The sequence below is a fragment of the Plecotus auritus genome (genome assembly GCF_963455305.1).
Source record: "Plecotus auritus genome assembly, chromosome: 3".
NCBI lineage: Eukaryota > Metazoa > Chordata > Mammalia > Chiroptera > Vespertilionidae > Plecotus > Plecotus auritus.
This window is the reverse complement of record NC_137772.1, coordinates 28818530-28835337: the sequence shown is the minus strand read 5'-3', so window position 1 is coordinate 28835337 and position 16808 is coordinate 28818530. Positions and strand designations below refer to the sequence as shown.

General features: G+C 40.5%; 1 protein-coding gene across 1 annotated transcript in view; it reads right to left on the bottom strand.

Annotated features, from left to right (window-relative positions):
- HOOK3 (hook microtubule tethering protein 3) overlaps positions 1-16808 on the bottom strand; it is a 95688-nt gene that overhangs the window by 56646 nt on the left and 22234 nt on the right. Inside the window, exons 7-9 of the mRNA XM_080659325.1 lie at positions 15102-15164; positions 12462-12545; positions 1829-1992 (exon numbers count right to left, since the gene is read on the bottom strand). Coding sequence (XP_080515451.1) covers positions 1829-1992; positions 12462-12545; positions 15102-15164 — 311 coding nt within the window. The remainder of the gene's footprint in view (positions 1-1828; positions 1993-12461; positions 12546-15101; positions 15165-16808) is intronic.

Genomic DNA, 16808 nt, shown 5'->3' with positions numbered 1-16808 from the left:
ATGTTGTACACCTGAAACTAATATAATATTGTATATCAACTATAATTTTTTAAAAACTAGCCACAATTTAGAAACAAAAAGGTAAAAATCATATTTAGATTTTACCATCCACCAATTCTTAGAAAGTCAAGATGCAAATGAAGGATTCTCAAAGTTTTTGGTCTCAGAATCCCTTCATAGTGTTAAAATTACTGAGATTCAAAAGAACTTTTGTTTACATAGGTTTTATCTATCGATATATAATCAACCCATTATGTTAATACAGACAAGATAATTTATTTAAAATAACTAATTTCCTAAAACAAAAAATACAGTGATAAAAGTGGCAATGTTTTACACTTTTGTGAATGAAATAATCTGGCTTAATGAAAGAGGTGGGTTGTCATAGCTGTTTCTGCATTCATCTGTTGTTTCTGTTTTCAGGCTGAAGTATATTGAAGAAATGTAGCTTTCCACAGACATGTAGCTGGAAAAGAGAGAGCTCTAAGATTCTGAGAGGGTCTCAGTGAACCTGCAGGGGCCCTCAGACCACACTTTGAACTGCTGATGTAAACCATAGGGGATGGATTGTTTCTACAGTTTCTGAGAAGACTAAAGTTTTTAATTTTCTCCTGTTAAGGCAAAAAGAAAATAAAAATCCAGAAACATTTCACTGAGGAATAATACAGGATAGGTTATCATACTAAGTTAGTTGATAAAGTAAAAATATAATTGATATTTAATTTCTCTTACTATTTTAACACTGGAAATCTACCTCTAGGTAAGAAACAGGTCATAACATATTTATAATAAATTATAGTATTTTTATCGTACTGCTAAGCCCTTCAATTTTGTGGTTCTGTTCTGTGTTGCAGGACACCAAGTTTTTCCTTTTCTTCTTTTCTCTTTCACTATCCAAGTGCTATCGGTCCCGTCCTTATTACTCTCGATCTTTTCCTCTCCCAGGTGTGTTTAGAAGACTGTCCCTTTAAATCAGTTTGTCCTTTAAGTAAATCTGTCTCTAGAAATCATGTACTTGGCATTTGTATTGTGTCTCTTTAAACTGAGTACTCAAAAGAGTACCAATCTCTTTAAATTCAGTTCCAGTATCTTTTTATGGCATCAGGCCCATTAAGAAGATGCACTGCCCTAGCCAGTATGGCTCAGTTTGTTGAGCACTGTCCAGTGCACCAAAAGGTTGCTGGTTCGATTCCTGGTCTGGGCACATGCCAGGGTTGCAAACTCAATCCCCGGTGGGGGCGTGCAGGAGGCAGCAAATTGATGTTCCGCTCTCATATCAATGTTTCTTTCTCTCCCTTCCTCCCTCTCTAAAAATCTCTCTATCTATATATATAAAAACAGAAGAAGATGCACTTACTTTGAAATTTGTTCCCTGCAGTTTGTGGTCTAATCTCCATTTTTGTTTTAAAAATGATTTCAGATTTTGAGTGAATTTAATCCTTTTGGTGATTATTCCAACTCACCCATAGGCCCCTTCACTAGTGTTCTTCTGTGTTCCTCTAATATTTTCCTCAGTCTGCCTTTCTTGCCTGGCAGAATAGGGGTAGGACAGGTGTGTGGGATGGGGCTGGTGTTTGTTTTCTTCCTTTCACTCACAGTTATATTTCAGTTGGGGATTCTGTGTTCAGGTAATATTGAAGGCGTAGCTTTGATAGAATTGTTCCTAGATGTAAAGCTATTTCAGGTCATGTGGGAAGATTTTTGGAAAGTTATTTATTACACAGCATCCTTGGTCTGCAGCTACCCAGAAGTCCTAATACTATATTCTTAACTTTAAGACATAGTTACCAAATTTTTAAAAATCAGACTTTAGTGAGTGGTCTTTTACCTGAATGTTTCTTCTTGGAGTTGTTCTAATTGAGTTTGGAGCTGCAGATGCCTTCTTCCTGCTGGACTGTTAGGATCTTCTATAGAATCAGATTGATTAAGTCTTTCCATTAATACCTGATTCTCTGCCAACAGGCTGCTTTTCTCCTCTTGCAATGCTGCAACCTGTTAGAAGAAAGGAAGACAGCGGTTATTTCTTCCAATGACACTGGCATTGGCATAATCACCTATGAATTACCATGATAAATTAAAACCTGTTTTTTAAAAAGTACAGTAAAAAAATAATAAAATAAATAAAAAGTACAATCAACCTTCACTTAAAACATTCAACATTACTTTTGGAATATTACACAAGTAGAGTAATACATTAAGAGTAAGCAAGAATTCATTATTTTATATATCTGAAAAGACAGTTAAGCAAGGATATATAGATGGCAATTAAGCACACAAAAAGATATTCATGATTAGTCATTAGGAAATGCAAATTAAAACCACAATGTTACACCAATACACTCTGACTACAATGGCTAAAATTAAAAAGACTGGCTGTACCAGAGTGCACAAATGGAAGCCTCATACATTTCTGGTGAGCATATAAAATAGTTTTGCATTTTCCTAAAAAATTAAACATGCAACTACCACATGACCCAGCCATTCTACCCCTATGTCCGTGGTCAGCAAACTGCGGCTCGCGAGCCACATGCGACTCGCGAGCTGTGGTTTGCCACTCCATTGACCAATGAGTTTGCCGACCACTGCCCTAGGTATTTATTTAAGAGAAACAGAACCACGTGTCCACGCAAAGATTTATAAAAAAATGTTTATAGCATCTTCATGTGCAATAAAGAAAAACTGGAAACAGCACAAATGTCCATCAGCGAGTGAATGCATGAGTAAATTGTGGTATATCATACAACTGAATACTATTGTAATAATAAAGAATTAACTATTGATACTGACAACATGAATAAATCTCAAAATAATGCAAGAAGTATGAGCAAAAACAAACAAAAAAAACCACAACAGTATGCACTGTATGATTCCTTTTATATAAAATTCTAGAAGACACAAGCTAATTTATAGGGACAAAAAGCAGTTTGGGACTGGAAGGGGATTACAAAGAGTCACGAGAAACTTGGAGGGTTATGGGTTCATTATATTGATTGTGGTGATTTTACATGTTCATACATATGTTAACATCTATCAAACTTGTACATTTTAAAGGTGAGTAGTTTATTATATGTCAAGAGGCCTGGTGCATGAATTTGTGCACGGGTGGGGTCCTTCAGCCTGGCCGGCTATCGGAGCCATCTGGCCCAGTCCCGATCAGGGCCGATGGGGGCTGGCAGGCCGGGGCGGGGGGGGGAGAGGGACCACGGGAGGTTGGCTGTGAGAGTGCACTGATCAGCAGGGGGCAGCTCCTGTGCTGAGCATCTGGCCCCTGGTGGTCAGTGTGTGTCATAGCTACTGGCTGGTCGTTTGGTCGTAATGGTCGCTTAGGCTTTTATATATATAGACTAGTGGCCCAGTGCAAGAAATTTGTGCACGGAGGGGGGCTCCTCAGCCCAGCCTGCACCCTATCCAATTGGGGACCCCTTGGAGAATGTCCAACTGCTGGTTTAAACCCGATCCCTGTGGGCCTGCAGTTGGACATCCCTCTCGCAATCTGGGACTGCTGGCTCCTAACCGCTCACCTGCCTGCTTGCCTGATCACCCCTAACTGCCTCTGCCTGCCTGCCTGATTGCCCCTAACTCCTATGCCTGCCTGCCTGATTGCCCCTAACTGCCCTACCCTGCTGGCCTGATCTTGCCCCGAACAGCCCTCCCCTGCCGGCCTGATCTCACCCCTAACTGCTCTCCCCTGCCGGCCTGATCACCCCTAACTGCCCTCCCCTGCCGGCCTTATCTCGCCCCTAACTGCTCTCCCCAGCCGACCTGATCACCCCTAACTGCCTTTCCCTGTCAGCCTGATCTCACCCCCAACTGCTCTCCCCTGCTGGCCTGATCACCCCTAACTGCCTCTGCCAGCCTGATCACCACTAACTGCCCTCCCCTGCCAACCTGATCTTGCCCCCAACTGCCCTCCCCTGCCAGCCTGATCTCACCGCCAACTGCCTTCCCCTGCCGGCCAATTTGGCTCTGATTGGTCGGTTTCTATGCCAGTCAGCGTCAAAAGCTCCGCCTTCTAGGCAGCCATTGGCTCCTCACAGTTCACCCAGATTTGGTTCTGATTGGTCAGTTTCTATGCCAGTCAGTGTCTCCAGGCCTATCTCCGGGCCTGATCAGAGAGGTGGGGCTGATCAGCAGCCCCTGCAGAGGCCCAGAGAGAAACGAGAAACAGAGGTGCGGCTGCTGGCGAAGCCCGGAGAGAAAGAGAGAGACAACAGCTGTGTAACAGCAGCCACGGAGACTGCAGATCAGACCCTGCCTCTCTCCAGGCCTGATCCGCAGCCCCCTTGGCAGTCAGTGCTGGGTCACCGTGCCTGCACCAGTGGCAGTTAGTGCTGGGTCGCCACGGCAAATCAGCACTGACTGCAAGACTGACTTACGGTATTCAGTCGAGCCTTCGGTTGGTCGTTACGTACCCTGGGTTTTTATATATTAGGATTATTTCTCAATAAAGCTATAAAAACAAAAGTTGCCTGCCATTTCTAATTCTCCCTCTCCATCCCCCATTGCCTTCTGAACTCGTTCTAGTTGGATACTGCCCCTACCTTTCCACCCGAACTGCTCTCCCGCTGACTTCCAGGTCACAGCACTCTACCAGGAACACTTGACACAACCGATCACATCCTCCTCGTTGAAGTATTTTCTTCACTTGGCTTCCAGGACACCTTGCTCCTGGTTTCTGTACCAACTCACTGGTCTACCTTATCTTTCTTCTCCATCTTATTTGCCCTGCTATTAGAGTACCCCACCACTTTTCTTTTCTAAACACAGTCATGGCTTCCAGTTTCATGGCTGTAAACACCATCCTTTCACTGACAACTTACACATTTCTATTTCTAGCCTAGAACCCTGACCAGGATATCATGTCCACTTGGATGTCTAATAGGCATCTCTAATTTAAATTGTCCAAGCTGAACTCTTAATTACCCCCTGCCCAGTCCTTTCACAGCCTTTCCCATCTCAGTAAATGGTAACTCTATCCTTCCAATTGCTTAGTCATAAGCCTTAACATCTTTCCACCACATCCAATCTGTCAGCAAATATCATTGGCTTTACCTTCAAACACATTTGGACCACTAGCCCTAAATTTTGATGACCTAAGCCAACATAATTTTTTGCCTGGATTACTGCAATGACCACTCAATTAGTCTCCTTGATTTGGCCCTATTTTCCCTATATTCTATTCTCCACACAGCAAAACAAGCACACTCCATTAAAACAAACAGATCACAGGACTACTTCGTGAAAAATCCTCCAATGACTTCCCATTTACTCAAAATCAAAGTCTTTCCAAAAGCTTATAAGGCCTCTCCAGACTGATCTCTACACTCCCTTCCACTCCGGCCACCCTCACTATCCTGCTGTTCCTGAATGTACCACCACGCTCCCACCTCAGGCCTGTGCTCAGCCTGTAATGCTCTTCCCCGAAAATCTGGGAGGCTTGTTCTCATAACCTCTTTAGGATTTTACTACCAGGTCACCTTCTGTGGTGCACCTGTATTGACTACTCAATTTAAAACTACTAACTCTTCCTATCCTGGATCCCCTATTCTATCTTCTCTGCTTTATTTTTCTCTAGAATACTTATGATCACTTAAAACTACATTTTTTATTTACTGTCTGTCTTCCTTACTAGAATATAAACACCTTGGGGGTAGGAACATTTTATCTATTTTTCTATATCCCCCCCCACCTTCATTGTATCTACAGTAACTTGAGCAGTGGATGGTACATAGTAGGTGCTCAGTAAAAGTCTAGTGAATAAATGAATGAATCTGAAATGCCAGCTCTATAATTTATCAGCTTTCCATAAATGAGTCTTTTTTGAAATTATTTTTTATTGATTTTAGAGAGAGGAAGGGGGAGAGCAGAAAAGGAAACGAGAGAGAGAGAGAGAGAGAGAGAGAAACATCCATGTGAGTGAAAAACATTGATTGGTTGTCTCCCACATGTGCTCCAGCTAGAGATTGAACCCACAACCTGGATATGTACAGTGACCAGGAATCGAACCACCACCTTTTGGTGTTCGGGATGATGCTCCAACCAAATGAGCCACACCACCAGGGTTGTGTAAGTCTTTTCTCAGAACAGAGTTATAGCTCTATTCTATGCCATTGGTCTATTTCATTCATTTCTGCTCTTTCATTCTTCTTTCTTAAATAAATGTTTATGGCGTAAAATTTTAAATTTTAAAAATTAATTTCTTTGCTACTAATTTCTGACTTTAATTGCATCTTTATCACAAAGCATGATCTAAAGACACAGATTTTTTAAAATTTTGTTAAGAACTGCTTTATAGCCTGACTGGTGTGGCTCAGTGGTTGAGCATCAACCTCCTATGAACCAGGTGGTCACAGTTCGATTCCCAGGAAGGGCATATGCCTGGGTTGTGGGCTAGATTTTCAGCAGGGAGCATGTAGGAGGTAGCCAATCAGTGATCCTCTCTCATTATTGATGTTTCTATCTCTCTCTCCCTCTCCCTTCCTCTCTGAAATCAATAAAAATATATTTTTTTAAAAAAGAACTACTTTATAACCTGGTATGTGGTCAGTTTATAAAAGCTAAAACTTTAATGCTAGACTTATCAGACTAGCAAAGGTTGCTAAAATATTTTAACTCAATATATTTACCAGAAATCCTTTTCACAAACACAGAAAAAGGAGACTAATTAAAAATAATATAGAAACTTGATTTAAGCAAAATATCAAACAAGGCAAAGGGGCTTATAATGAAAAGCTAGTTTCCTATTGACATTTTCCACTTCTAAGAGACAACTAGTTTTTAAAGAAATTTTTAAAATAATTTTTATTGATTTCAGAGAGAGAAAGGGAGAGGGAGAGAGAGAGAGAGAAACATCAATGATGGGAGAGAATCATTGATTGGCATGCCCCTCACTGGGGATCAAGCCTGCTATTAGGCACGTGCTTAGACCAGAATCCAAACTGGTGACCTCCTGGTTCATGGGTCAACATTCTACCACCGAGCCATGTCAGCTGGGCAAGAGACAACTAGTTTTAACTATTTTAAATTCTATTGCTTTCAGTTGTTAGTTTACATCTCTTAATAATATGTTTTAAAACACTATTTCTTTATTTATCAACCTTAGACATTATCTCGTGACTCTTCCTCTGAAAAGTTAAATCACAGCAACTTCTGCCACCTCTCCTTTCCACAAAGATAGTTATATCACTATTCTCCTTCACTGGTCACTTCTGCAATTTTAAACAACTACTCACTGACTCATTTCACTCAATTACTCACCATTAATTCACTCACTCAGATATTCATTGTGTGCCTACTACATACGAGGCACTGTTGCAATTTTATTGGTGCAAGGCATACCGTGATGATTAAAGCAGAGAAAGTTCTTATTCCACTGAATAGTTTTATATTCAAAACAAATCACATTAAATATATAAACAAAAACATATTAAGTAAACTAATAAATTCATGCAAAAATGAGAGTGACAAGTGCTATGCAGAGGGTTAAATAAGAATAATATGAAAGAGGATCCAAGATGGCAGCGTAGGTAAACACCTAAACTGCTGCCTCGCACAACAATTTCAAAACTACAACTAAAAGACAAAACGTCTATCACCCAGAACCACGGGAAAGCTGGCTGAGTGGAAGTTCTACAACTAGAAGGAAAGAGAAAACAGCATTGAGACGTGCACAAGCACTGAAAAGCTGAGGTACGGAGGCGCGCAATCCGAGCTGGCGGCAGGCGTTGCTTTTTTCAACCCGAAGGGAGACAAGCCCCCGATTACTCTGAAATCCAGTTTCTGGGGAGACATGGGGGACCCAAACTCTTACGGGGAGAAGCTGGACTGTCTGCCATCGGGTTGGAAAGGGAGGGTGGCTTGCTTGCAGAGCTGTGTGCAAGAATAATTGTTTACTGCGCTGGGGCGCGGGGCACAGGGACGCGGTCAGAGACGCAGAGCCAGCTAACTGGCAGCCATCGCAGTTTGCCACGCCCTAGCCTAGTGACCCCCTGAGACCCCGCCCCACACAACCTACAAACCCACCCAAGCTCCAAGCAGTGGCTTTAGCATATGAATGGGCTGCCCTATCGCAGCTTAACCTAGCAAACTTGCAGCCCAGGTCAGACAGTTCCAAAACCTCCAAACCCCAAGCAAAGAGGAGAAAACTGTAGTTCTCGCTGTAGCTCCAGCTGGGTGGCTGCAGACAGTAGCTGACCTGCACACCATTGGAGATCCAGAAGCCAGTGTACCTAAGTGGTCAGTGTGAGACGACACCAGATTTCAACTACTCACATCCATAAGTGACACATTCAAGAGGCAGACTCAGTAAGCACCAAAGCCCCACTGAAACAAGTCCTGCACCATAAGCGTGTCTCCAGCGCAGCAGTTCTTCCATTATAGGCACAGGGGTCCTCACAGCCAATTGGCCTGGAGGTCAATTCCTCCCAGTGTACCAACAGCAATCAAGGCTTAACTACACCAAGACTTTGCACTCAGCCCACAAAGGGGTGTACCAAGAGCGTCCACCTCAGGTGATTGGGGAGGCTGACCTACTGGCCCCTATAGGTCACCTACCACACAAAGCCACTCCATCAACACAGGGAAGCAGCCAAAGTGCGAGACAAAGAAACATGTCACGAATGAGAGAAATGGAGGAAAGCAAACTACTGGACGACATAGAGTTCAGAACCACATTTATAAGGTTACTCAAGAATCTCCTAAAAACCTCTGAGGAACTTGGTGAGACCTTTAAGGATCTTAATGAGAATGCCAAAAAAAATGGAAAAGGACCAGTCAGAAATTAAGCATACACTGTCTAAAATAAAGAATATACAGAAACTCAACTGTAGATCAATGTACCCCAAGAATCAAACCAAAGATCTGAAATATGAGGAAACAAAAAACACCCAACCAGAAAAACAAAAAGAAAAAAGAATCCAAAAATATGAAGATAGTGTAAGGAGCCTCTGGGACAACTTTCAGCGTACCAACATAAAATTTTTGGGGTGCCAGAAAAAGATAGAGAGCAAAATATTGAAAACCTATTAGAAAAAATAATGACAGAAAACTTTCCCTACCTGGTGAAAGAAATAGACTTACAAGTTCAGGAAGCACACAGAACCCCATACAAGAGGAATCCAAAGAGGACCACACCAAGACACATCATAATTAAAATGCCAAGGGCAAAAGACAAAGAGAATCTTGAAAGCAGCAAGAGGAAAACAGTTAGTTACCTACAAGGGAGTATCCATACGACTGTCAGCTGATTTCTCAGCAGAAACTATGCAGGCCAGAAGGGAGTGGCAAGAAATATTCAAAGTGATGAACAGCAAGAACCTACAACCAAGATTATTCTACCCAGCAAAGCTATCATTCAGAATTGAAGGGCAGATAAAGAGCTTCACAGACAAGAAAAAGCTAAAGGAGTTCATCACCACCAAACCAGGATTACATGAAATGCTGAAGGGTATTCTTTAAGAAGAGGAAGAAGAAAAAGGTAAAGATAAAAATTATGAACAACAAAATGACATCAAATACACACCTACCAACAAGTGAATCTAAAAATCAAGTGAATAAAAAATCTGAAGAACAGAATGGACTGGTGAATATAATAGAATCAGGGACATAGAAAGGGAGTGGACTGACAATTCTCAGGGGGAAGGGGGTGTGAGGGGTGCGGGAAGAGATTGGACAAAAATCTTACACCTATGGATGAAGACAGTGGCGGGGGGTAAGGGCATGGTGTGGGGTGGGGAATCAGGTGGAGGGGAGCTATGGGGGAAAAAAAAGAGGAACACCTGTAATAATCTGAACAATAAAGATTTATTAAAAATAAAAAAGAATAATATGAGAGTCTGGATGATTACTTTAGATTGGCTGAGCACAGAAGGACTTCTCAAGGAGGCCTAATTTAGTACTTGACACATCTAAGTGCCCAGTAAATATTTTATGACAAATAAATCAGGTGGTTTGAGCTGAGATTGAATGACAAGAAGGAGCCAGCCATGGAATGACTGTTGCCCCACAGAAGTGGTTCTTAACTCTCTTCTTGGAAAGACAAGAACATTAGTGGCCCTCCCCTTCCCTCATTGCTCTTGCACTATTTTCCTTCTCAATCTCTATCATCTATACCTTTACTTTCATAATAACATTTCTCTACAAAATAATTATAAATGTTGAAAAGCCAGAAAGTTTACATTAGAGGTCATGTTCATGTTACAGGGCTACCCTTTTTTTTAAAATTTCTTTATTGATTAAGGTATTACATATGTATCCTCATCCCCCCATTAGGGGCTACCCTTCTTTTTTCTCATAACTTCTCTGCAACCTTGCCATTCACTTTGAAATCTGTTTATACCAATAAAACCAAGGGTCCCTATGACTTTGATTACATTTAGTTTTAAATCCTAGCTCTCAAAATCATATCCCTCTTTCCATATATACCCCTCAGAGACTTAGCCTTTCCCCCAATAACAGCAAACCCTGAGGCAGCAGAAGACAGGAGCCGGACCTGACTAATGGTCATAGTCTGGACCTCTGGCAGGATGAAGATAATATCTTGACCTAAGTTATGTTTCAGCTCCTGAGCATTAAGGTGGAATGACCGCCTGGCCACTTTCCCATGAGACCAAACAGGGATCTGGAAAAGACTTCAGCACTGTCCTCAAAACCTGAAGAAATAATTTATTACCTTTACCTTGCTGCTGACCAATCCGTTCCCAGCATGACCCTGAAATCTCTAAGCCACGGTGTCTTGTGATTTTGTCCTATACATATAATCTATAATCCACACGCCATCGGGGCGTCGGATTTTTGGAGCATAAGTCTCCATATTGGCCAATTCAGTATTAAATTATCTCTTTCTATACTGCAAACTCCTGCTCATGCATTTCTCTGGGCCAGTGCATGCAGGGAGGTAGAGTCAAGGAAAAAATTGGAGTTACAGTAACACCAGGGATTGGTAAACGTTTTTGTAAAAAATCAAATAGTGACTATTTTAGGCTTTGAGAGACGTAAGTCTCTGTGGCAAGTACTCAACCTGTCATTGTAGCATGAAAGCGGCCACAATACATCAATGAATGTGTAGCTGTGCTACAATAAAACTTTATTTATAAAAACAGATGGCAAGTTTTAGTTTGCCAATCCCAATGTATAACTTTAATTTTTTATTATTCAAAGATAATATTTATATTCTGCTTGTAAAATTAATTAACTCTACTTTTATTATAACTCTTAACATTTATGTATAAGTTCTAAAATCTGATTGATAACATTTACATTATTACTAAATATTATTTACTATATAACCTGTGTGCTTTGATTATACTACTTCCTATATGCATCAAAGCAATAATCAACTCTTATGCTTTTCAGAGTAAAATGCTTCTAGTGTAAATGTTATCACCCCTTTGTAACCATTATCCAGGTTTAACAAATATCAAAACATGGTCCATTACGTTTAATGTATACCTTGACACACTCTCCCCACCTCCCTCATTTTGAGGTAATCCCAGAAAAATAACTTTATTTCTTATTTTCTTTATTTGTGAGAGATTTCTTCAACTTTATCTTTTAACTATTCTACTGAATTTTTATTTTGACAATTGTATTTTAGGTTTACTTAAGTGTTTCTTGATCTCTACGTTTTCCTTTTTTAAAATAGCATCTTGTCCTTATTTTACAGACAAAGTATCACTAATTTTACTGGCAGTATTAGATTAAAAGGGAAAAATCTCCTCAAACTTCACCACTTCCTCTATGGCCAGTTTCCGGTTTATCTTGATCCTTTTATCTTTTGTTAAGCAGGTTTCCCCGCACATTTAGAATTAGTCAACAGCAAGGGTAACTGGAAGCTATATGGGACCACAGGCTTCACTTTAGGGCTTTATCTACAAGAAAATGACCTTTATGTAAATTAGAGAACCCAGAAAAAAAAATGAAAAGGACCTCACTCTGCAATACTAATACTCAATCTAACCTCCCTATACTTCTGTTTAAATTCTTTGGAGAAGATGGCTCTGCTGGGAAGCTGGCTATAGGTCATTTTATATGCAATGGGTGACAGGGTTGATGGGACTTAACTCTTCTACATAAAACCTCTAGTTGCAGCCTCACTCAGCCTTCCCTTGTACCTGTGCTGTCCCTGGGGTTCTGCTTCAGTAGACTGCCCTTCCCTTCTTGGCCACTAGATTCTTTACTCCTTTCAGCCATTCAGGACTTTTCCAACTGCCTTCTGGCTTTCAGAGATTGGTGAAAACTGGTAGTGTGTCATGCTACTTATAACCAAGCTGATGGTTAAATATTCAGAAAAGGAAATTAATGTATTTGCTCAGTCTATCTTTAACCAGAAATGTGTTTTCCTTTATTTTTCTTTAATTAGGGTTGCATTGTAGACAAACTGTACTTATGGCAGGACACAGTACGTTTTGTGGTATTTACAGTGGTACATTTCAAACAGGTGGTACACAGCACAGAACTCTTACCTGCATATCCAACTCATGGCATCTTTGAGCAATTTCTTCCTTGGCTGACAAAGCTTCATTTAGTTCCTCTGTAGTTTTCTTCAACTGGTTGGAAACAAAGAGATACAATAAGCATTTCAATATGAAGTGGCAACAATTAATAATTACATTTATATAATAAGGAATTAAACATTATCCTCCTTTTCTTTATGAGGGACAGGGAGAAATCAAGACCCCTCTATGCAAGAATCAAAAGAAGGCACTTGTTTGTTTGTTTTTTTTAAATACATTTTTATTGATTTTAGAGAGGAAGGGAGAAGGAGAGAGAGATAGAAACATCAATGATCAGAGAGAGTCACTGATTGGCTGCCTCCTGCATGTCCCCTACAGGGGATCGAGCCTGCATGCAACCCAGGCATGTGCCCTTAGCCGGAATCGAACCTGGAACCCTCCAGTCCGCAGGCCGACGCTCTACCCACTGAGCCAAACCAGCTAAGGCAAAAGAAGGCACTTCTAACTTTGAATACCTTTTAATCCTAAATCTGTCTTTTCTGTACTTTGAATTTGGTTCTTTCTGCATATCAAGTTTTCCTACACATTTTCTATCTGGGCTACTTGGTTCTTAGTAATGTTGACTTAAATAACAGAATTTTTATCCTAGTAAAATACGTATGTGCTAGAAGTCAAGGGTTTCAATTGTATATAGCTAGTGTATTTCAATACAAGTTTTTTAGTCATATTAAAACTTTAGGTCAATTTGTGTATCAGTTTTAAAATAAAAGACTTTTATTATTCTGATCCTCAACACAAACCAAACATTCCTGAGTTGTGCCCCATCCTATATAATCCTATATAATAAAGAGGTAATATGCAGATTGACCATCACTCCAACACACAAGATGGCCACCCCCATGTGGTCAAAGATGGATGCCCCCATGTGGACACAAGATGGCCGCCACAAGATGGCCGGCAGGGGAGGGTAGTTATGGGCGATCAGGCCAGCAGGGGAGGGCAGTTGGGGGCGACCAGGCCAGCAGGGCAGGGCAGATAGGGGCAATCAGGCCGGCAGGGGGGCAGTTAGGCATCAATCAGGCTGGCAGGCAGAATAGGTTAGGGGCAATCAGGCAGGCAGGCAGGCGAGCAGTTGGGAGCCAGCAGTCCTGGATTGTGAGAGGGATCCCAGATTGGAGAGGGTGCAGGCTGGGCTGAGGGACAGCCCCCCCACCCCGTGTACGAATTTCATGCACCGAGCCTCTAGTTATTATATAAACTCTAAGTTAGCAAAGTATGAACAATTAATCAATTATAACTAAATAATTAATCACTTAATTTTTAAAAAGAAAAAATGGATCAAAGTAAAATTATATTGGCTTCTCATTTCATGTGACCAAACCTCTGTGTAATATAAAAAAAAAAAATTCATTCAGAGTAACAACTTTAAAACCAAACACACCACAAAGTAAGGGAAGGACGAATTACAACTTGGGTTAAAATTATAGTATGCCCCACCCTAACTGGTTTGGCTCAGTGGATAGAGCGTCGGCCTGCGGACTGAAGGGTCCCAGGTTTGATTCCGGTCAAGGGCATGTACCTTGGTTGCGGGCACATTCCCAGTAGGGGGTGTGCAGGCGGCAGCTGATCAATGTTTCTAACTCTATCCCTCTCCCTTCCTCTCTGTAAAAAATCAATAATAAAAAAAAATGTATAGCATGCCCTAAAGTTTTCCTGCCAAACACTTAGAAACTATGGAGAAGAAATGAACGAAGACAAAGACCACAAAGGTTTCTCCACAAGGTTTGGGACAGATGTCCCAGAATAGCTGGAACACAGAAAGTGACAATGTAACTAATTGCATTTTATTAAAATGCAATAACTAAAATTACAAATTAACTCTTCCATTAAAACCATAAAAACACACTGTAGTTCCTTTAAAAATGTAGGACTAAGTTTCTTAGTGTATTGTTTCTTAGTGCATTTAAGTATGAAGGTTAGAGGAGTCATCTTCAATTGAAGAATAATGTGAAATAAAATGTAAACTATCTTTTTATCATAAACTAGAGGCCCAGTGTACAAATTCATGCACGGGTGGGGTCCCCCAGCCTAGCTGGCAATCGGGACCATCTCGCCGAGTCCCGATCAACCGGACCCCAGCAGCAAGCTAACCTACAGGTCAGAGTGTCTGCCCCCCTGGTGGTCAGTGCACATCATAGCGACTGGTCGAGCGGTCGACAGAACAGTCGACTGATTGGTTGGACACTTACCATATTACGCTTTTATTATATAGGATAAATCATAAGATTATATATACCAATGGAAAATGCATACAATTTTCCAGAGAAGTATCTATTGTGTTAAATGTAGTATACAGAAACATATCACTAATAGAAAAAGAAAAATCAGGACTAGAAAACACAAATTACAAAAAATTAAGGAACTTAATTTAAAGTGGGTTATACAATAATACTTTATTTACAAGTTACAAATTTAATTATAAATGTGTAGTATCCATAAGTGGCTTAAGTTCTTAAATTTTTGGCAAAATGCAAAGAATTATACTGATATATTGCAAAAGCAATTTCAACGGAATCATCCTTTTCATTAATATTTAAACTTTATCCTTTTCAATCTTTGCATGCATAAAAACAATGCAAAATTAGATACCTGGCGATCAAGGTCAACATAGGCATCATTTCCAGCAGAGACGGGAGATTCTTTACTCATCAGCTGAAATTAAGATTTAAATGATTATAACTATGAGGCAAAAAAGACATTCTATATAATATACTTACACAACAAACATGAACACCCAGCCACTATAGAATTATAAAAATTAAAATGAAAACGCAAATGTAAAAGGAGTATTTTCTTATACATTACAACTTTTCAGTCTGGAACTTTGTTTTCATTCCAAGATAATGCCTTCATTTAAAATTACAGGTCTAAATTCTGATACTCATTTTCTCTGTAGGCCCAGTCACAAGAACCAAGTTTTATTCTTATCACTAAAAAGACAAGTTTTTAAGTTAAAAATGTGACTAAGTATTTAAAAACATAGGATTTTCAGTAAAAAATGGCAACGCTAGCCCTGGCTGATTTTGGCTCAGTGGATAGAGCGTAGGCCTGTGGACGGATAGGTTCCGAGTTCAATTCTGGTCAAGGGCACATGCCCAGGTTGTGGGCTTGGTCTCCGGTAGGGGGGCGTGCAGGAGGCAGCCAATCAATGATTCTCTCTCATCATTGATATTTCTCTTTCTCTCTCTCTCTCTCTGCCTTCCTCCCCGAAATCAATAATAATAAAAAAAGACATATAATAAATGTGAAGAAATACAGGAAAGTGACATACTATTAAAAAAAAAAAAGGCTGCCGAAACCGGTTTGGCTCAGTGGATGGAGCGTCGGCCTGCGGACTGGAGGGTCCCGGGTTCGATTCCGGTCAAGGGCATGTACCTTGGTTGCGGGCACATCCCCAGTGGGGGGTGTGCAGGAGGCAGCTGATCGATGTTTCTCTCTCATCGATGTTTCTAACTCTCTATCCCTCTCCCTTCCTCTCTGTGAAATATCAATAAAATATATTTAAAAAAAAAAGGCAGCGCTAAATATTTTTAAAGAATAAATGTGGGCAGCCCAGCAGGTGTGGCTTGGTGAATTGAACATCATCCCACACACCACGAGGTCACTGGTTGGATTCCAGGTCAGGGCACATGCCCGGGTTGCGGGCCCGATCCCCAGTAGGGGGTGTGCAGGAGGCAGGTGATTGATATTTCTCTCTCCCTCTGCCTTTCTCTCTCTAAAAGCAAAAAGCATTTTAAAAAACAGACAAGTAAATGTGGACAACATCACAATATCCAAAAGGTGGGAAAAACCCAAATGTCCATCAAATGAATGAATGGATAAACAAAATGTAGTATACCCAGACAATGGAATATTATTCAGCCATAAAAATATTGATACATGCTACCACACAACCTTGAAAATATTATGTTAAATGAAACAAGCTGGGCACAAAAGGGCACACATCCAACGACTCCATTTAAATGAAATACCCAGAAAAGGGAAGTGCAGTGACAGAAAACAGACTACTGGTTGCAGGGGCTGCAGGGAAGAGGAAATGAGCACTGCCTATTTAATGGGTACAAGGCTTCCTTCTGTGGTGATGAAAAAGTTCTGGAACTAAATAGTGGTAATGTTTCCGTAACATTATGAAATGTATTAATGTCAGTAATGGCAAATTTTATGTTATATATATTTTACCACAATAAAAATTAAACACATAAGTAGAATGTGCCTTAAATAAAAAGTCTGCCATCTTATAAAAGCTCTTCTTCAATCCTATAATTTTATCCAGCTACCTACTGTCTTCCTCCTAAA